Below are 22,325 nucleotides of genomic sequence, written 5' to 3'. Positions count from 1 at the left end.
AAAAAAAAAAAAAGAACCCCAGAGGAGTTAGTTTAGTGCTGTGGCATAAAGGCTGTCTTCAGGGAATCAGGTTCCTTCCCTTACCTGCTCTGTCCTTGACGGGTGCCTCTGACCTCATGCCAAGTCACACAGTGACTGCCATGTCCCAAGGCAGATCCACATGCCAGGCAAAAAGAAGGGAAAGCTTTTCAGAGTGGCCTTGCCTTTCTATCCAAAAGGAAATCCTCCTCAACTTGCATTTCATTGGCCAGCTCTAGCAGCAAAGGAGGCTAGGAATATGAGAGTTTTGTTTTCTGGCCTTTATAAAATAAAAGGCAGGAGAAAGTGAGGTAGGTGGATGTTGAATGAACCAACATAAATAGTACATGCACAAAATAACCTACACAATCACTCTGTTCAATTATACACCTGCTACAGTATGACTTACTAAGCCTGGCACACATGACCTAGTCCTAGACCTAGTCTATTATCTCTGTTCTCTTCGGCCAGACTTGTTTTGTTGCTCTTACCCAACATGTTCCCTTTCAAGCCTCCACACTATGAAGCTCAGAGTGCTACCCGGACCCTGCCCCTCAGTGTCCCCGAGATGCCTGCACTCTGCCACTAAATATGGACAAGTGTTAGAAGAGACAGAGGGTGACAAAACAACCATAACTATACCTTAAACACAAGGGAATTTTTATTTCTCTCCCTCAAAACAATCTTGGTGAAGGGGAAGGAAGGAAGCCTCCACTATCTTAAATGACCTAGGTCCTTCTATTTTATTGCCCTGCTCTGTTCTATGTGATGTTTCTGACTCATTAAATTTTTAGTATCTTAGAACAGCACATAGCAGGCACGAACAAACAACAAAGAAAGACTTGGATTAAAGTGAAGGAAATGATTTCCCTATCCTAAGTAAGCCGTAAGGTGCTTTTCCCTTTTTCACCTTCTCCTTGGAGTTAGCCGTTCTACCTGAGCTCCACTAGATGGCAGCACATACACACATATAGTATATAAATGTGCGCCTCCTTTTCTTAAAACTGAAGGAAACTACAAATCCCGACATGCATTATTAAGCGCCTGACTTGCTTCTGTACAAAGGTTTCAAGTTTGTTGCTCGCCCAGGGATCTGGAGGACGACATCCACTTGCTGCTCTAAAGTAAGTTTTCCTAATATTTTTTAAATGACACTTCAGACTGGGAAAGGGGGAGGTTTAGATTTGCTTTGTTCTGCAAGGTACCTATTTCAAGATTAATCTTAGCAGTTAGATCAAGATAAGGGTGTGTTTTTAACAAGTTTGAAGTTTTGGTATATGTAAGTTTCTCAGTGTGGTTTTCACGTTGCATTTATTGAGAGTTGCCTCATTTTACCATTTCAGGTCACGCTTGTCCTCATTTTCCCAAATAAATTCATTTTAGTTTGATAGTGTAGTTTATTGCAGCAGTGAGGCTTTGGCCCCAAAATTTGGCCCCAGAAAGACAAGGCCAGCGAGGAGGAGATTTCAGAGTGAGCGAAGCGGCTGCTCTGTGCTTGAGCAGTTGTTCAGTAAGCGCCTCTCCGGTGTCAGCGATTCCTGGGGAAACCTTTGGTACGTGCCTTCCGTGCCATGCGACGATGGGGGGCAAAATAACAGCTTTTTAATACACCATGCCCAAGATGGGGGGGGCGGTTATTGGAGTCTCTTACTTTCTAAAGCATATATATCTCTCAACTCTTTACGTGTTTAAAGTGAAAATGTATCACTCGTGTAAGAATAAAGAAAAAAAAAGCAAAACAAAACCGTGCAACTCCCTGGCATCAGTGGAGGTCGGGCACTGTAAAAGCTCAGCCTCCGGGGCGCATAGCAAATGCAGACTTGCTCCGAGAACATCACTGGTGAAGCTGTAAGCAGGTCCCTGGAGCCGCTTGTTAGTGGGGCCCTCTGAGAAGCAAAACTCCAACACAGAGTTAAGCGTGCAAGCGTGTACTAGAGAAAATGCTGGTGCCAGAGGAAATGAGAGAACCGGCCGTCCGACCCCCCGAGAGAGGCCCCAGCCACCGCGGGGCTGGGAGCGAGGGCCGCCGGCAGGGCCGTGCGGTGGCCGGAGGGTCCGCAAGGTCTCTGTGTCCCGCAAAGTGGGACCGCCTTCGCGTGGGTGCGAACTCGCGCACGGGCCTCAGCGCACAGCCCGCGCGGCCGCGTGCGGACCTAGAGGGCGCCCGCCCGAGACCGCAGGAACAGCGCGACCCACGAGGTCTTCTCTTGGACCTGCAATCCGAGGCCTAGGTTTGAGTTCACACCTCGAGACACGGCGCAGACCACATGATCCCTTTGAAGGTAGTGCACTGGTGTCCAGGCCCAGCCTCCTGTCTGAAACGCTGCGCTCGTCCTGCTCCCGTCTCCATCCCCTCCCTCCCTGCAATTTCACCGGTGGCCCCACAGGCCACAGCACACCCTCCCCAGGAAACCAGCCCCCGACCCCCGCCGGGACTGCTCCACGGTGGTCTTTCTGAAATACGTGTCTGCTTGTGTCACACTCTTTCCATCAGTCCTTTGGTGCCCACTGCCCACAGGATTAACTGGCCCCTCAGCATTCCGAGCTTAGATAAAGCCTGGAGGCTTGGTTACAGCAAAAAGCCAAGGTTGGCTGGGGAGAACAGAGATAGGTTCCAACAGAATGGACTAGATCATGTGAGTCCTCTAGGCAAGACTAGCTAGCTACCTGTACTTTATCAGGCAGGTAATTGAGCAGGGTGATTGTGTAGGTTTATCTGTACATGTACCATTTGTGGGCTCGCTACCCCCCGCCCCAGCTTTTCTCTTTATAGAGGCTAGAAAACATTCTCAAATTCCTAGCGCCTGCTGCTAGAGCTGGCCTGTGAAATGAAGATTGGAATTTCTGAGGAAGGCTTGCTTCTTGAAGAAAGTGAGGACACTGGAAGCCTTTTGGCTTTTATTTCCCACCACCACCTCCCAACCACCTTTTTCTTTTTTTCTTTTTCTTTTTTTTTTTGCCTGGAATGGGATGTGATGCCTTGGGACAAAGCAGACATTGTGTGACTTGTGAGATCAGAGGCACCCATTAAGGACAATGGGGTGAGAAAATGTACTCAGTTCCTTGAAGACGGCCTCAGTTGATCATCATTTGACTCTTAACTACCCCCAACCTCATCATTAGCCATTCCCTCTCATCCTGCGATCTACAGTCCAAGAACCAAATATCTTATGCATATCTTATTTTCCCTAGGTCAGAATTCCTCAGTCCTCCGTTCTGAAAATTACTGCTGGTAGCACGCTGAAACTTCGAGAGAGGATCAGCAGCATTGTGGGGTGAAATTTCACATAGCAAAGGAGTCAGGAGGCCTGAGCTTAGTTCTGGCTCTGTCATTAACTGGGTCTGTGACCTTGAGCAAGTCAGATCACTTTTCTCATCTATAAAATAGGAGGACCGGACGTGATTTGATTTTCCAGCTCTTTTGTTCAATGACTCTGAGGCCAACCATGAAATCTTTCCAGTGACAAGGAAAAGCCATAGACAATTGATAGTGCAAACCCCAACAAAAGTTTACAGCAGAGAAATCAAGAAGCAGCCCCCACTAGTAAGGACACATACAATGCTATAACAGTTTGTATATAGGGACAGTGGGGACAACGGTGGTGGTAGTGAGGGGAAGGACTCCCGCCCCTGCTCTATTAGTATCAGATGCTGTCTTCTCTAAGTACTCAAGAAACCAATTGGTGGATTAATGTCCAATGTATCACTTCAGTGGGTTGTGCTAAATGTTTTTGATAATACCCAGCTAGGTATCTGGAGTCAGCATTCTTGGAGAATTCAGATGATGGGATGATTTGTACAGAAATGCTGTCATTAAGTTCTTAAAGAGTTCACTGAACTGTTCATTCTAGACATCGCTGCACAGGACCAGGTGCTCAGCCATTAAACACGTGTCTGTAGCTTAAGCCACAGGTTCCATTATGGGTCGACTTGATGGGAAGGTCATCGTGCTGACAGCTGCCGCTCAGGGGATTGGCCGGGCAGCTGCCATAGTAAGTTGTCATCTGTGGTTTGCCTACTAACTTTGAGGTATTGAACTATGTGGACAGATCCCATGGTCATTTAATTCTGCTCTGCTTTTTTTTTTTTTTTCTTGTTTATCTTGTGCTTCTGTTGTCTTAAGTTACAAAAAGAAAAGTCACTATCCCTGACCCCCAGGGAAAAGATGAAGGCATGAACACCTCCCATGTTTATTATGTGACATCACTGATAACCTCTGACTCTGAGAGACGTCTTCCTCTGCCTCAGTTTCTCTGCACTATGATATATTTACTGCAGGGGCCCTACGGGAATGTATAGCTTTCTGAAATTACATCGGTTCAGGTAGAGGACTCTAGAGTTACAAGACTATCAGGTTACCTTTACCTTCCAATTTATACCAACTTCTTGCACATTATAACCCCCACCTGAGCTAATTAATGCATTTAAAGTATTGACTTTAATGAAAGTATTTGACATTTATGAAAACAGTAGTATAGTCTGAGGAGAAAAAGTGTTGAAATAACCCATTTTCTCTTATTATTTGGAATATAAGAAGAAGTGGAAAATAATAAAAACTTGCTCAGAAATGAAATACAGGCTATCACATCACAGAATAGTATTTTGAGAGGTGTCAGTAAGAGATTAACTAGTTTTTAAAAACACGATTTTATTTGATAATGCTTAAAGGGACAAAGTTAGATGACAAGCACAATGTATGTCACGTTGTCGTAATTAATGATAAAAATAATAACGGGAAGGGTGAAGTGAGAGTAGAGAGCTTGAAATTCCATCTATTTTATAGGGAAAACAATGAAAATAAGATAAAGGGGGAAAGCCTAACTGACTTTCCATTCATGAGAATGGAATCAAATCAAATAAACAAAGGATTTACTTGTATATTGTGTCTCCCAGGCTTTTGCAAGAGAAGGTGCCAAAGTCATCGCTACAGATATCAATGAGTCCAAACTTCAGGAACTGGAAGAGTACCCCGGTAAGCAAGTTGGCAGTGTGAACTTGGGATTCAGACTCTGCAAAGTATTATAAAGCAATAGTGCTCAGATGCTGAAAGAAAATTCCTTACCCATTCAGTTCCACTGGCCTTCTCTTTAGAGCCTGATTCTCTGATATCAAATCTATATTGTGCAAACCTACAGACAAAAATCTATATATTTAAATGTATAAACAACATTCTAAGATGTATACCTAAAATATTTTATTTATGCAACATGTTGAAGGATTCAGTCCTCAGTTACAAAATTACATGTGAAAATTTAACAGTTGCTAACTTTTTGTTTTTAGGTATGCTCTAGCCCAAGGTGGAACTTGAACTCATGATCCAGAGGTCAAGAGTTGCACCCTCTACCGACTGAGCCAGTCAAGCAAGCGCCCCTGTTATTGTTAACTTTTTTTTTTTAAGCTTTTATTTCATTATTTCTCAGAGCACACAAGCAGGGGGAGAGGCAGAGGGAGAAGCAGGCTCCCCACTGAGCAGGGAGCCCGATTTGGGGCTATATCTAGGACCCTGGGATCATGACCTGAGCCAAAGGCAGATGCTTAACCAACTGAGCCACCCAGCATCCCTTATCGTTAAATTTTTTTTTTTTTAAAGATTTTATTTATTTGACAGAGAGAGACACAGCAAGAGAGGGAACACAAGCAGGGGGAGTGGGAGAGGGAGAAGCAGGCTTCCTGACGAGCAGGGATCCCGATGTGGGGCTTGATCCCAGGACCCTGGGATCATGACCTGAGCTGAAGGCAGACGCTTAATGACTGAGGCACCCAGGCGCCCCCCCTTATCGTTAACTTTTAATGATGACTTTCCACTTGAGTGCCTCTCTGTGAGGGAAACACTGTCCAACAGAAACATGATGTGAGCCACATGTGCAATTGTAAATTTTCTAGTGGCTACATTTAACAAGTAAAAAGACACCGGTGACGCTAATTTTAATAATATACTTAATTCAATACATCTAAAATATTATAATTTAACATACACAGTATTAAAAAAATTTACACAGTAAAAAAAATTTCACATACACGGTATAAAAAATGGAATATTTTACATTTCTTATACCAAATCTTTGAAATGCACGTGTACTTTACACTTCCAGCACATTTCAGTTCAGACTAGCTGCATTTCAAATGCTCATACTGGAGACAGCTCAGCCTTAAAACCACATCATGATCAGAAACTGTAAGAGATTAACTTGTTTGGGTGCATATCGTCCCTCACTGTACCACACCGAACCTTAATTCCAACATCAGAGGGCTTCGATTGGCGTTACTCAGAAAGAAATCAGGACATAGAACTCATTTGAAAGTTAACTGTTTTGGCAAAATAGAACTGGCTACGTGATCAAACACAACTGAGTTCACTGAATTAGTTAACTGAATTAGACCGTGTGGAGTTACCATTTCAACAAGTCTAAGGGAAGCTGCTGTCTTAGAAAAGCACAAAGCAAAGGAAGTTCTTCTGAAACTCAATTTTAGTCTTCCCCTTCTTCATTTATAATCTTTCTTTTCTATATCCAAAAGGGAAGACTAAAATAAACCATATATTTTTAAAATCATAAAAATGACCAAAAAGCCTATTTGTTGGTTTAGGGTTTTTGTTTTGTTTTGGTTTGTTTTTGTTTTTTTTTTTTTTTTGGAGCTGGTACAGCATGTCTCTCTCAGATCCCACACCAGATCTCTCATGGACAGTGTTTTCATCTCTTCTTCTGGCCTCTCGTTTCTTCTTGCAGTTTAGTCCAGACGTAAGTGATGATACCCATGACCAACAAAGTCATATCTAGTAAATAAAAGAATTGACATAAAGGTAAAGGGCACAAATAGAAACAATCTCTTAGCTCACCGCACCTCAGAATTCAACATCACTGTAGCAGTGATTCAACCTCTGGGGAAAGGAAACGCTGGAGAGGACCCACTTGAAGGTCTTACTGCTGGCTTACTGAGAGGCATCTGATACAGAGCTCAAGATGGGGAGGACTTGAAGATTTTTACTAATAAGATTCTTGAGATTTCTAAGACCCTACTAATGGCCAACAATCCTGTGAAGCCTAACTGGACAAATATTACAGTCTTCACATTTCAGAACAGCTAAATCTTCAAGGCTAAACATTTTTATGAGTAAAGGTAAATCGTGTCCTTTGTTTTATTTTTCAGGTATTCAAATTCGAACCCTTGACGTCACAAAGAAGAAACAAATTGACCAGTTTGCCAATGAAATTGAGAGACTTGATGTTCTCTTTAATGTTGCTGGGTAATTCATATTTTTTAATTTCACTGTCCTTACAGAAAGTTTTCTATGACTTATTTAATCACTTTTGATAATATGGCAAAATTATTCATCACGAACCATTATATATTTCTTAGGAAATACAGCTAGAGTTTAGACAGAATTTTTATTCTGAGATTCAGCAGGTGAGAAAGCCATAGAAGTGGACACGGGCTTGAGTCCTAAGGGAAATTATGGTCAACTCAAGAGCACTGGTAGTAATCCAGACCTGTTGCTCTTCTTAAGGCTGGTAACAGCGCACACCAATGGACTGGTTGTGGATGCTCCACTAAGACATAAAATAAAATGAAAAACTGTTTTCCAGTAGATGTCTTTAAAACAAAGCATATTTACCAGAAACCAAGTACTCAGCCTATTGAAATGCAGGTGTTCCCCATTTTTTTGGCACAACATTCTAGCCAGTCCTCCACACACCTCCCAAGCCCAGGGTTTCTTATCGGGACAATGAGCCCCACCCAGCAAAAGAAGTCTACGTGTTACACTTCTGTAGAGAGCACAAAGAGAGTGGCTTAATTGAACTTAACTGGGGTGGTACCCAACGTGCCGAATCAGGTGCGAATGTGGGGAGACTGGAACTGGACCCACTACACAGACAACAGGTAGCGCTAGCAGTTTTCCTACTCAGGAGCAGCTCAGTAGAGGTGAGCACAATGGACGTTTACACAGGAACTAAGTGACATTCCCCTTTTCTTATGGAGTGTTATATTTGTACTGCCGCATTGACAGAAAAATTCCAGAGCCTTCTAATATATTTTTGTTCTTCCTAATCATGCTTCAGAGCAAAAAAAAAAAAAAAAAAAAAAAAAGTCCGTCTTTAGTTTGTCATATGTTACATTGTGTGGAAATTAAATTAAAGCAACAATATATGGCAATCCATTTTATAAACTGCTCATCCCTTATATGAGAATATACTGAGAGCCATGACCAAAAAAAAAATCAGTTAGGAAATTAGTTTTTGAACATCTTCACATTAAATTTTCAGCAACATAAGGGATATAGAAGTAGAGCATGTGGTTCTTGCTGTCATACGAAGGATGAGCAGGTTATTTACGAGTGTGACTTGACAAGGAGTGAAGCCTGCTTGAAGAGTTCTGTTTTGTTCTGCTCTGTTTACTCAGTATGTTAGAACCGTATGATAGCAATATTTCTTTGCTACCCTGAAATGTGCAGACAGTGGTTTTCCTTGCAATTTGATTTTCTCTTTGAAAACACTAAATCTGTGCCACCAGAGGGCACTATAGCTCCTGAAATAGGAGTCAGGGCGGGCGCCCTAGGCTCACGTTTGTTTTTGTTATTTCCTGTGCAGTTGCTGCCGAGATTCTTATGTTGGGTGGCCTCAGACTTTTGCCTTTTTCTTTTAGAAGAAGGATGTTGTTTTCAAATAAATGTATTTAGCTTAAGTTGTTAGATACTCATTAACCTAATGTACTAAGTGATATTCCGAATTGTTAAAATCTTCATAAGGGAAGGGTCAATGGTCTCATTGTACAACAATAAAAAAATGGTAAGGAAATGGAATACAAATCTTCTTAAATGATCATTTTTCCCCACTGATCAATCCCTCTTCCAGTTTTGTCCATCACGGAACCATCCTGGACTGCGAGGAGAAAGACTGGGACTTCTCGATGAATCTCAATGTCCGCAGCATGTACTTGATGATCAAGGCATTTCTTCCTAAAGTAAGGACCGCCACCACTAGGATAAGCACCACTGGATAAGTAGGTCTCCGCAGTGGGCACCGAGAAAGGGTCCTCACATGTGCCAAAGAGTGACAGTAGCTAATATAATGACAAACCTGTACTGAACATTTATATCAAGGCATTTAATATAAATTAACTCATTTAACCTTCCAGTTAAGAAATAGTCAAGAAATATTAAGCACTTTCTATTTGCAGGTCTCCTTCATTCTAGATGCAGAAGACACATCAGAAAACTAAACAAAGTCCCTTCTATAAGGGAGATCCCATTTTTGAGGAGACAGGATAATGGGTAATGAGACATATAACTTGGGGAGTGATTAGAAGTACTATGAAGAAAAAGAAGCTCGGATATCAGTAAAGTCCAGGAGGGCCTCACTGAGAAGCTGGAATTTTCATAGAGGTCTAAGTGAAATGAGGGAGCTAGCCATTCAGGTATATTCGGAAGAGGGTCCCAGGGAGAGGGACAGCAAGGAGGCATGCAGAACCAGAAGAATGTGATGAGGTAGGTACTACTTTATCACATCCACTGTACAGAGGATAAAACTGGGAGGTGAGATAACTTGCCCAAGGTCACATAACTATCAAGTGGGTAGAGTAGAATCTGAACCCTGGAAGGTGGGCCCCTTCTTGAATTTCAGTATCTAGGCACATGCTCTCAGGATGGACATACCCCCATTGCTTTTCTGTTCCCTGATACTCTCCTTGTTTTTAGCTGAGCCACAGAGGTACCAGAGAGGTGAGAGCCAGTGTATGCTAAAGAGAGAGCATGCCTCCTGAGTCGGCTACCCTTGAATTCCACAGCCTTCACACAGCTCATCAATGTTCTTCATTTTATTTTACAAACAAGCATTAAATGCCTTTTGACATAAAGCGCACACTAGGTGTTCTGGGGAGAGGGGAGTGTAAATATGAAAAACTTTGAGTTCAAATGAACTGACAAGCCAAGAGTAAGCAGACAGCACAAGCTCAGACAATGAAAGGGGTTGACTGAGTACCACAGAACTAGCTCAGTCCAAGGTTGTCAACTGAACCCTAGTGAAATGCAGAGGAGCATTCTTCTCTTCCATCCCAGCCAGATTAGATGATGGACATACCGAATGCTGCCAACCCAGCACAGAGAAGAGCTTTCTAATGGCAACGCAGGGCCGATGCTTTGCTCTAAACATTCAACCTAATGTCAAGACGAACATCAAAAGGAAAATTAGGAAAACCTGACTTGGAAACAAAGGAATTTGTTTTAATCTGCTTGTTTAGCACCTAGAAAGGATCTCTCAGTGGGTCCATGGGATGTTGCACTAGCAAATTTTTTTAATATAAATCTCATTTTTTCTGCTTATTTGGGGTTCATGAGAATCTATGTTATTTGGAACTTGGATTATTTTTTTTTTTTGAAGACTGATCCTAGAATATGGGAGAGAAGCAGAGGCTCTGGTAAGAGGAGAAAGCTTAGGTCGCAGGGGGTAAGCTGTCACGTGTGCATAACCAGCCTACTTCATGTCTGGAACGCTTTACAAATGTGAGTGAAGGCAGCAAGGGTGGGATATAGTCCAGTGGAGCTGAAATTTAAACTTGTCAATAAGCGTTAACTTTTGAAATATCAAACACTAACTTGCAAATTAGTGAGTTAAAGCATCTTAACAATAATCCATATGAGCCAGTAACACCCATTTGTAAAACATCCCAAGAGATATTAATGATTGGGATGGGCAATCAGAAGGAGTCGATGCCACTTCTGAAAGTGACAGTAACCAGCCTGACCCCAGATTTCAGACTCTGGCTTCACAGCCTGAACTCTGCCCCTCCTTCACCGTGCACCGTGGGAGATGGCACTTGTGTTCTATTCTATTTAAAACGAGGGTGAAAAAATTACATGATCCCTGTCTGGGATCCTCTGGGTTCATTAACTGTGATGCACATTTCCAGGTTAGAACTTTCCAGGGGAAGCCAGGATTTAGAGTCCAGGCAGACCTGAAAAGTCAGGTGGTCAGAACATAGAAACACTTTTGGAAATTTTTGTTCATGGGTAGACATACTGAAAACCATTCCAAGACTGGAATTTAAGTCAAAAGGCAAAGAACAAGTTGAAAATACTGTAAGAAGAGGTCAGTGCAAAATCCGAAGTCAGGGAAGTCTCGGCTATGTGGAGGTTTCTCCCCTTTGCTGTATCTTAAAAGATTCTCTAGCACATAGAGGTGCTTTGGCAAGTATTTGTTGAATGAATGAATGAATCTAGGTTGTCAGTCCAGGTAGAGGTCAGACATGGAATCACCAAAGACCCAAGAAACCAAGGTCTGCCAGGTTTAGGAGCTGAGCTCAGTGGGGACAGAAGAGCTGGGTTAGGGTAGGACTAACTAGATCTACAGCTAGAGGGAGTTTTTCAGAGTTCTTTCTTAGCCCCTCCCTGAGCTTCTGGGAGGTCAGTCGTATGGAGGATCACCACGTACTAGGCACTTCACTTTATAGTTGCCAAGTCATATTTGCCAGAGAGGGCTGTCGCATGGGGAGTCAGGAGGAGCACGCACACTCTACCAGCAGGCACTGAGCTGGTGTGGAGAAGACCTCATGGAAGGAGGCAAGGACAGGGCTCTAGAACCAGCAGACAGACCTGGTCGAATGGATGGAACAAGTGTTAGGGGCAGCACTAGCGTCTCCTAGTGACTATATTCTAAAGTTTTGCCTGAGGAATTGCTGCATTTCTGAAGATGAGAGACTGAACTTACTTCATAGCTCATCTTTATATATTGTTGGGGTATATGTATTCTATAGGTATTAAAAACAGGTTACATATGAGAATGATAGCTCAATAAAACTGGAAAAAAATTAAAAATAAGTAAAAATGGGTTATTTGCAAAGTTGGATAAGAAAGAATAATGTTAAGGCTTTGTTTTCAAGCCTTGACTAATTTTCCTGGTCTCTTTTTCTGAGGACCCCATTTCATATGATCCTGTTTATCGCACAAACAAGTTGGGTTCAATACTTTCACCCCTGCTGCTGTCCTTGACTTGGTAGGGTCGCCTCAGCCTCCCCTTGCACTCTTTAATCCATCCAACACAATGCCTTAGGTTGTTTTAGACTCTCTGCTCTTGGGTGCAAATAGTAACTAAATATCAAAACAGAAAGGAAGGGAATACTATAGGGAGACCTATCATCTTGGCAGCCTCTTCCCTGGACCAGTCACTCACCTCCATTCCTGCACCTCTCTGTCTGAAAGCGGCTAGAGCAACTCACCGAAGCAGAAGCGACATCTCCCTCTACACTGACTGTTGAGACGCTTTCTTCTTAGAAACTTTTTACCTGACTTTCATGGCACAGCATGTCCTGCTTTTCCTTCCTCTGTTCTCTGGTGGTGGTCTTCCATTTCCTCTCAGCGCTTGTTGTAACTCTTGACCACTCTCCTTGTCCACCAGCCCCGCCTTGTTTATGGTCATCCTCCGAGCCTGATTTCAATGAGAAGGTAGTGCCCATCGGGCAGGAGTGCTCTTCAGGTGTTGCTCCTTCCCCATTCCAGGGCATGTAGGTAGGTCCAGGGGCATGGAGACCCAAGCATTCATGGGTCTCCATGCCCCCGGACCTACCTACATGCCCTGGAAAACACATATACATGTTATACTTAAGTATACGTTCATCTGAAAACATTTTTAATTCCTAGTAGCTTTTTTATTCATTATATCATTCCTTTAGGTCTGGGGCAGGGCCCAGCAACCTGCACTTTAAACTAGCATCTCGGGGTGCCTGCATGACGCAGTCAGTTAAGCGTCTGACTCTTGATTTCAGCTCGGGTCATGATCTCAGGGTTGTGAGATCAAGCCCCGTGTAGGGCTCTGCGCTCAGCAGGGAGTCCGCTTAAGATTCTCTCTCTCCTTCTCCCTCTGCCCCTACCCCCACTCAAGCTCTCTCTAAATAAAGTAATTAATTAATTAAAAAAGAACTAGCACCTCAAGAGATTTTGATTCATCACAGTGTATGGTCCACCTACTGTGTACCACGTAGGAGGACAAAACAGCCACAGACCCTCGTCTTCAGACCTTCACACTTTGGGGGAATTCTGAGGGAAGTGTTCTTAGGAAACACTTCTTCGATGAGGGAGGCAGGCCTCACTGCGTATAACCATTTACCACGTCCTGCACTTACTACCTAAACCATCTCCACCCCTGTTGCCCACAGACATTTCTGCATCTCTGCTTTCATCAGTCCTTTCCGAAATCACTCTATCAGCTTCCAGTGGGTCTCCTCAACAGGGTGCCGAAGTAATCTTAGTATTCCCCAGATGTAAACATGCCGCTGCTCTGCATTAAACCCCTCATTGTCACCACCACACTGCCCTCAGGGTAATGCCCAAATTCCTAAACTTAGCTCCTGTTGGCCTCTGCAGCCTCATTCCTCCCACGCCTAGCATTCCAACCAGACCCATCCCTTCCTTCCAGTTCCATGATACAGCCTCGATACGTGTGGTTCTTGCTTCTTAAAACACCTTTCTCTTTTATTTTTCTGGCTAATACTTTGGTTTTCAAAAATCAGCCCACCTCTTTCCTCCTTAGGAACCCTCCTCTGAGTGTCCTGCAACCTGGACTGGTCCCTTCCCGCCACCCCGATTCCCCTCTCTGGAGGTCTCTGCTGTCTGTTGCCAGATGCTGGTTATGTCAACCCCTCCAGTCGGCTGGCAGCTCTCTATAGGCAGGGAGTGTGTCATTTATCTTCCAAACTCCTGGACCTACCACTGTATCTGATCATAGTACGTCTTCAACAAACGTGTCAAACAAAGTAAGAGTATTCCAACAGCAGGAATACAAAGTAACGATTAATGTTCATTAACTTTTCATTTAGCTCAGAGTTCCTTCTTGGCCTTGCTGATGGTTTTGTGCCAAAGGAAGGCGGTAATCCCCCTGGGAAATGTTCCTGCCAGTGAGTGCGTAATGACTGGGTGAGACTGTTAAGACTGCCTAACAGCGCTTCATGTTAATAGCTAATAAGATGCTTCTGCAAACCATAAGTAAATGCAAATCTTCTAAAGAGGTCGTATTCTTATCTTACAGAGTGGCTTTTTTTTTTTTTTTTGTATTTGTTTTGTTTTGGCAGATGCTTGCACAGAAATCTGGCAACATTATCAACATGTCGTCCGTGGCATCCAGCGTCAAAGGTAGGTCTGTTTTCCTCTGGTAATCGCGATGCACGGACCCCGTACCTTCACGAGCTGTGGGTTTTTGCAATGAGCATAGCAGAGATTATAAAGCCCACACATAATTTCAAAACCACTTTTTAAAAAATTGGTATTAAGTTCCTTACTGTCAGTCTTTTTTGCCTTCGTTGTAAACCAGTCGTAAAAAATAAATTTGTTTCATTTGCCCTTACTTGTATTCCTTCTAATGGATGTGAACATGAAAATCAAGCCAGAAGAAGGAAATATTTATCCATTTAATTAGCCAAGAAAGATGTATCGAACACTATGTGCCCCTCACGGTCCGCAAGGGAGAGGGTCAGGCAAGTGCACATCTTCTGCAGTGTGACAGTATTACCACCCGGGTTTGTGCAAAGCGCTGGCACCACTGATATGGGGGAGTGCTTCCCCAGGTCGGCTGATCTGGGCCCTAAACACAAGGCAAGTCCAAGAGCCGGGACTGCAGTGCCAAATGGAAATGACATCACAGTCCGGCAGACGGACTTGCACACTTCAAATGAAAGAGTTACCGCGGAGGTGGCGTCCCTTCTCAACTCAAGAACACCCATGAGCCTGTCCAAGACAGGAAGGCAAAGAGAGGGCACAGGCCTCTTCATTTTTTGGTCTGGTGTTTGTTCTGTTGTTCTTTCCCCTGATTCTCTTTTGGAATCCGCCCAAGGGTTCTGCCCACCGATGATGAAAACCTAAGACCACTGCCATCACCTAAGTGCAGGTTCTCAACGCCTCAGTCTCGACTGAGTTGTGCCAGGAACGATATTATTTTCCCACAGTCAGAAACCGGCCCTCTTCAGGGAGAAAACCTGACACCAAATTTTAAAAAGGGTGGGATGGCAGGAAACAGGACAGTGGTCCCTGGGGACAGTCAGTTGTGTTCCCTTCCTCAAGGAGACTGTTGTTTTGTTCCTTCGATTGTTGAGTCTTCCTTTCACCTCAGGAGTTATGAACAGATGTGTGTACAGCGCCACCAAGGCAGCTGTGATTGGCCTCACGAAGTCCGTGGCCACAGACTTCATCCAGCAGGGGATCAGGTGCAACTGCGTGTGTCCAGGTGAGGCGGGCACCACAGGGCTGCCACTGCGCAACCCATCCACGGAAGCTTGTTTACCACGTTATATTGGATCCTGTCATTGGGGAAAAGCTCAAATGAACAAGGGTCTAGGCTTACTAAGGTAACAGTCCAACAGGGGCGCCTGGGTGGCTCAGTTGGTTAAGCAACTGCCTTCAGCTCAGGTCATGATCCTGGAGTTCTGGGATCGAACCCCAGGTCGGGCTCCCTCTGCCCCTCCCCCTCTCATGCTTGTTCTCTCTCTCTCTCACTCTCTCTCAAATAAAAATCTTAAAAAAAAAAAAAGATAACAGTCCAACAGTAGGATGGGAACGAGATTCTTAGTCATTAGGAAGGAACCACAGATGCAAAGGGTTTAAATGGTATTCATGTGTGTGGAACAATTCCAAATCTCGTGGCCAAGACACACAACTGGCCAGAGCTTGGTGTTTAGGAAGCAGACCAGAGATGCCCTTGTCAGGGGAAAGACGGAAAGTAGACCATGCTCATAGGACCACAGGAAGAAAGTAAGAGCAGCTTCCCAGAACATAGGGAGCTACTGAGTCTTGTCAATCACCTGGGGTGACCCATAAATAAAAAGGAGGGGTTAACACCCTCCTTGATGCTATCAAAAGAGGGCCAGCAGACTGTGGCCTGCAGGAGAAATCTGGCCCACCACCTGTGTAGTAAAGACAGTTGTATTCTAACACATCCTCACCCAGTTTGCATACATATTGGCTATGACCGCACTCCTGCTACAAAGCAGAGTTAAGCAGTTGTAATTGACCAAATAAATGGTTCTCAAAGTGAAAAATATTCTCTATCTGGCTTTTTTTTTTTTTTAAGAGTTTATTTATTTATTTGACAGAGGGAGGGACAGCGAGAGAGGGAACACAAGCAGGGGGAGAGGAAGAGGGAGAAGCAGGCTTCCCGCTGAGCAGGGAACCAGATGCTGGGCTCGATCCCAGGGTCCTGGGATCGTGACCTGAGCTGAAGGCAGATGCTTAACGACTGAGCCACCCAGGCTATCCTTCTCTATCTGGCTTTTTACCAAAATGTATGCTGACTTCCCATAGAAAGGAAAGAAGAAAAGCAGAACTTAGTAGACAGTACATTCGATCTGTCCAAACAAAAGCATTCTGTAACTTATTTCATAGGAATAACTTATTTTCTTAATAACTGTGGGTATGTCTAAGAAGTAGATATGGCCTTCCACTGGGTTCCACTGACCCAAAAGGGAGCCTAAGAAGAATTACTAGCTGCTTCTCTGAAAAGGATTTAAATATCACATTTCCAGGATCAAGGCGGCCCTCAGGGGTTCACAACTGGTACTGGGGGGTTGGAGAGAAGGAGCATTTCGCAGTTACCCATGGAACTTTTCGAAACCTAGAGTGCATGCCAGAATCTGGGGAAAGAGTTGATGGGGTAAATCATGTGTCATTTGGAAAGTTCCACACGAGATTTTTATATATTCCACCATGGTCTCCCCTTGCTGACTTATCAGTTTAAAAGAGGAATACAGAATACCCTTCAAGCTGCAGAATTTCCATGACTGAGGTGTTCTAAGTTTTCTTGGACTAGAAAGGTAAACGTAGGTACCACCAAGAAAAAAGAGGATATAGGCAAGACGGTTTCACTGGGTTTTAACATACCCACTGGTGACACCTGACTCTAGCTATTTTGGGTACCATTTACCCAGTGGAATAAATGGCAAAATGATTTGGAAAATGTAGTTGTTTTTAGCAGCTGGACTTTTCAGAAGATTGGAAAATATATTATCAAACTGTCTGGAACAAGGAACTAGCTGTGACTCAAGAGCCAGTCACAGAGAAAACCTGACAAGGGATGAGTGTGTCTGGGATGGTGCTGATGGTGGTGTAGTCGCAACTCTTCCACACCAGGCTTGTGTAGACGGGGGCACGCCATGTCAGTCTGGGCCACGGACACAGTGGAGCCAGGACAATGGAACGAAGTAGAAAGCATAGGCTTGCTCTGTGGTTTCAGTTAATAGCCATTGATAGCAGCCATATGAAAGAGATGATGCTCACTTGTCTGAGTGGTAGGAAGGTATCAAAGTCGTATTTTAAAACTGGATTTTGAGGATATTGTTAAGTGAAAGCTTAGGTGTCTTAAGCATACTGTTGGTAGGATCCTGGGCTGTTAGGAGGCTATGGGTGAGAGAAGTGAAGAAAATATTATTGGAAGCTGGGTACAAGGGAATCTTTGTTACGTGGCTCCAGAAAGTTTAACAACACTATTGCCCATAGTGATGTGGAAGGTAGAAAATGTTCCTAATGAACTGGGTGATCTAGTAAAGGCAGTTTTCTACCCTGAGTGTCGAAAGGGCTGCCCACTTACGGTGAAATGTGAAAGGAGACAGATGACCTAAAGAATGGTGTTAAACACAAAGGAGCCAGAACTTCCTGACTTTGAAGATTCCCACCTTCTCCAGAGAAATGACAAATGATGCTAAAATTGAGAAATGGTTTCCTGGTAAACAACGACCCGATGGCACTCTCAGGACCAGAGGGTATGACTGTAAAATCATTTGTTATGACCTTACAGGTATCATGTGGTTGCCCAGAGAACTGTCAGCCCCCCACAGAAAAAGGTCTTCTAAAGACAATTCACAGATGACATAAATTAATAAAAAATCTGGGCAACTTGCTCTGTGGGAGCTTGAACCAAGTGGGATTTTAAAAAATTTTAGCATCATTCTTACTTTTTTTAAAGTGAAATAATTTCAAATTATATTTTTTAGGAGAAACATGAAACTGTGGTTAAAAATAGGAATTCAAAACCAATGAAAATAGGCAAGATAATGAGGAAAATGTAGAACCATCCAAATTACTGAGGACCCTGACAAGCATGGCACCATCTCTGAGGATCCCCAGAGTGAACCTGATGGCAAAGAATGGTTTGGAGATCATGAAGGCATCCTGGGTTCTTGTAGTGGTGAAGTACTTATATGAATGTATGCACATCTCAGGGTTGTTCTGAGGAGTAACTGAGATAATACATGCAAAAGTGCTTAAAATCCATAAAGTGTCATGTCAATGTACTGTGACTAAAATATGTCTCGGAATGCTGGGCAATTCACCCAGAGTCCTTGCCTCATGTCACAAGGAATTAAGATCTGTATTTTTAAAAATCATAGAAAATGGAGGTGAAATTATCATTCAAAGTCATGGAGAAGGATTTCACTGATGGTTGTGTCATATTGAAAGAAGTTTAAAGTTTGTCAATGTCTTTTTCAGTTTGAGTAATTAACCAAGCTGAATGTCCCCCTTTGATTTAGGAACGGTTGATAGCCCATCTCTGCAAGAAAGAATACAAGCCAGACCAAATCCCGAAGAGGTATATCTACTATTTTAAATTGTGTTGAGATCTTCTGGTTGAAAAGTGTCCTCTTCCTTACCTAGAGTAGACAAATTCATAGAGACAGAGAGAAGGGTGGCTGCCAGGGGCTGGGGGAGGAGAGAACAGGGAGTTATTGGTTAATGGGTATAGAGTATCCGTTTTGCAAGATGAAAAGAGTTCTAGAGATCTGTTGCACAATAATGTGAATGTACTTAACACTACTGAACTCTACACTTAAAAATGGTTAAGATGATAAATAACACATTATGTGTATTTTATCACAGTTTCAAAAATTAAAAAAAAAAAAAAAGCCCTCCTCTTTAACTGATCTGATAACAGTGTGTGTAGGTTTAACATAACACATAGTTTGAGTACCTTGAAAGTCACCATAGTCCTACTTGGTCCACAATTAATGACATTAATGATATTCTCATGTATCATACATGATTAATCAAGGCAGCACGCCACTGGAACCTCTATAGATTCCTCGTCTTTGACCTCCTGAGGAGTTCACACTTCACCTCACATTACTGATACCTGGTATGGTTTCTTGTCTCAGGCACGGAACTATTTCCTGAAGAGACAGAAGACTGGAAGATTTGCAACCCCAGAAGAAATAGCCCTGCTGTGTGTGTACTTAGCTTCTGATGAAGTAAGCACTATTCTTCCCAGGGAGTTCATTATCCTCATTTGGCCACGATTTGCTTATCAAAATGTCATGTTAGAGAGTTGCAACATATATATGCTAAGAGGTTGCATTTACAAGATAGGGATAAGTTGTGATTTAATTTGCTCAAAGACAGACCACGTGATCTGAGCCGCCAGCTCTTCCTCATTCAACACTACATGTCACTAAAGCTTGTAGCAAATGACATGGAGCACTGAAAAAATTAAATCGCTCAATTTTATGAGACAGTAGCTTTCAAATATTATAATTGGGGAAAGCCTGACTAAACATAAGTCAAGAAATGAACCTCCAAAATTATGAGAGCTTCAGGTGAAATGGGGAGAGAGTTAAACAGATGTAATTGTCTCTAGAAGACACAGAATTGGCATCTAGTATTTTTAGTTTAAGAGAATCCTACTGGCTTTTTTTTTCTATGAATTCTTGTTTGTCATCACGTATGGAAATTCCTATTCCTATCTCTTTCCACTTTGCAACTATTTAGTAACCAGTTTCTTCCTTAATGGCTATTGTATATATTCTTAAATGGCACACAACTACAAAAGCAGAAGCTACATTTATAAGGTATAGAGCACAAGAACATCCCTCTCTGTTTTATGTGTTTGCATGTTACATGACCAGGGAACTGCAGTGTATGAGGAGAGAGGAAGAAAGGGACCCAGGCAGAAGTGAGGAGGTGTGTTGCTGATGCGTTAGCTCTTCTTTACAGTAACTTGGTACACACCAGGCGGTTGGTGAATGTGACAAATACAGTGGTTGAAATGTTTTAGTGATAGAAGTTACCACTTCTCGGGACTGTTAACGACAGTTGTTAGTCGCTGCAGGAATTTCTAAACAAATTACCAATAGAACAAGTTTATTGGCATTTGTGGTCTCTCTGACTGTATCTACAGAAGAGCTCATTTGATTTGGAGGTGCTGCTGAGGAGCTAAACTGCCCTTTTTAGCCAGAGCTTAGGTTACCAAATATTTGGAAATGTTCTGCCTTGAAATGTGCAATCAAAAGACCTTTGGACTTTTAGAGGAACCCAGAGGAGTCCTATATGTGTAACAGAAAGCTTGCTTTAAAAAAAAAAAAAAAACTTTGAGGAATTGGGGTCATTTCTTGGTAAAGTGTCTGATAACCCCCTAGTTTATCTACTGTATTTGATCAGTTTTCATAGATTGAAGTTTAAAAATTTCTGTTCTCATACTATGATGTTTTTCCTTCCTGCCTCTTCCATTGTCTCAGGCTTTAGATAAATGTAAAAGTAAGAACACAAATTTACTATCCACGCTTAAGTTAAAAGATTTTTAAACCCCTACCACAAGGATTATTTCAGCTTTATTTCTTTGGAAAACGAAAAATTCCATGGAAAAAAAAGTAATTTTTTAAATTCCCTTAGTTTCGTACAGATTTGGATATCTGAAACTAGTGTAGAATATTTTTTCATAGCTTAACAGATGTAATAATTATTATTCATATAAATTTTAAAGACACATTTAGGGTGCTTCAGCTCCTGGAAATACCTATGTATTTCGATCAACTAAATATACAATATCTTATATAAAAAATTCTGTTTGGTAATTGACATGACCACTTTATGACAGACACCTGATGTTCAAAAATTTATTAATGGCATAAAACTCAGCTACTTTAGAATAGTTCTGAATTTCAAAATGAAAATGTACTATTTTAGCCTATACTTTATCCTAATTTAGGGAGTGGCTGCATATCACTAAACTTAATTTTCTGATTCTGAAACCAAACTTTACCTGCTTAGAATGTGACTTTTGTGCTAAAACACTAGCCAGAGGCCAGTTAACTCCAGATCACAAGAACATGCTGCTGTTTCAAATCATCCAAAATTTAATTCAGATTTTCCTAAAATGTTTGTTAGGTGAGTATTCCTATTACCATGAATACATTGTTTAGCTATCTCAGTCAGGGGAAAATTGAAACACAACCTGTGTTAAACCTGGTTAATTGTTCTGTTTCCTTGTGTTTATCACTGCAGTCTGCCTATGTAACAGGTAATCCTGTCATCATTGATGGAGGCTGGAGCTTGTGATTTTGATCTCTTTGCTGGGAAGGCAGGCCCCTCCTGTCCACAGTGAACCTGGTTATGAAGAAAATTCACCCCTCATGTCTTTCCTATTAATGGCATATTAATGAAAACAAGCCCTTTTTAATTATGTCATTGTTCACAAGAGTCAGATTCTTTAAATATATTAATCTCTTTCTAACCTCTTCTGAAATCATTGTAGGGAGATGACATAAAAGATAATGAACTCACTGCAAATGAATAGTTTTAAAATAAACCACAATTTGCAAGCATATAAAATTAAAATGGGAATATGAAAAGTGGAAGGTTTTAAGAAAAAGGTATTAATTTGTATTTTATTTCTATTTCAAATTATTCAACTATTTTGTACAATTCTGCATTGGTCTGTACATGGATACTAATTTTAAAATTTTACACCATTATAAATGAAAACAAGGTAGGAAGGAATTTGGCTTCAGTAACTTACCTTAAAAGGACTTTAGATTCGGAACTATACTGTTGATCAATTATATAAAAGAAAAATAATCATCAAGTGTTTATATTTAACGGATGTTATCACTCAAAATTAAGTACTGTCTTCTTAGTTTAAGTAAAAAATCTTTCTTAAAATAAGCAATGATATTTGGCATGGGCCTAAGAAACTTATAATGAACTAGCAGTATTGGCAATTTGAGTGATATTTTTTAGCTTAAATGTAGATTTTTTTTTCACCAAATTCCAGGTTAATAGTAAGAGGACATGAAATTTAGAAACAGTCTCTGGGTAAATAAATATAAGTGAATCATATAATAGGAAACAAAATTAAAGAAAATAAAATTTTCAAGGAATGATGAAATAGAAAAAGAGAATTAAGGAATACAAACTTCCAGTTATAAAATAAATAAGTCACAGAGATGAAAAGTACAGCATAGAGAATATAGTTAATAGTATTGTAATAACATTGTATGGTGACTACACTTATCATGGTGAGCATTGAATAATGTATAGAATTATTGAATCAATATGTTGTACACCTGAA

At 41.9% G+C, this 22,325-nt stretch overlaps 1 protein-coding gene across 2 annotated transcripts; it reads left to right on the top strand.

Moving 5' to 3' along the window:
• Positions 1 to 1,041: 1,041 nt before the first annotated feature.
• Positions 1,042 to 22,163, top strand: BDH2 (3-hydroxybutyrate dehydrogenase 2). Of its 2 annotated transcripts, none has more exons than XM_032400929.1 (10): positions 1,042 to 1,142; positions 3,919 to 4,010; positions 4,912 to 4,990; positions 7,165 to 7,261; positions 8,868 to 8,976; positions 14,074 to 14,134; positions 15,108 to 15,221; positions 18,517 to 18,575; positions 19,138 to 19,230; positions 21,260 to 22,163. In XM_032400929.1, the coding sequence occupies exons 2-10, from the start codon at positions 3,939 to 3,941 to the stop codon at positions 21,311 to 21,313; spliced, it is 738 nt and encodes a 245-aa protein (XP_032256820.1). In that variant the 5' UTR covers positions 1,042 to 1,142; positions 3,919 to 3,938; the 3' UTR covers positions 21,314 to 22,163. The 2 variants fall into 2 exon arrangements, with proteins under 2 accessions (XP_032256820.1, XP_032256821.1); XM_032400930.1 differs by having other exon boundaries at positions 1,069 to 1,142; positions 3,870 to 4,010.
• Positions 22,164 to 22,325: the final 162 nt, after the last annotated feature.

The sequence above is a fragment of the Phoca vitulina genome, unplaced genomic scaffold, assembly GCF_004348235.1.
Source record: "Phoca vitulina isolate PV1807 unplaced genomic scaffold, GSC_HSeal_1.0 scaffold3, whole genome shotgun sequence".
Taxonomy (NCBI): domain Eukaryota; kingdom Metazoa; phylum Chordata; class Mammalia; order Carnivora; family Phocidae; genus Phoca; species Phoca vitulina.
The sequence above is the reverse complement of the archived record's forward strand: the minus strand, read 5'-3'. Positions and strand labels throughout refer to the sequence as shown.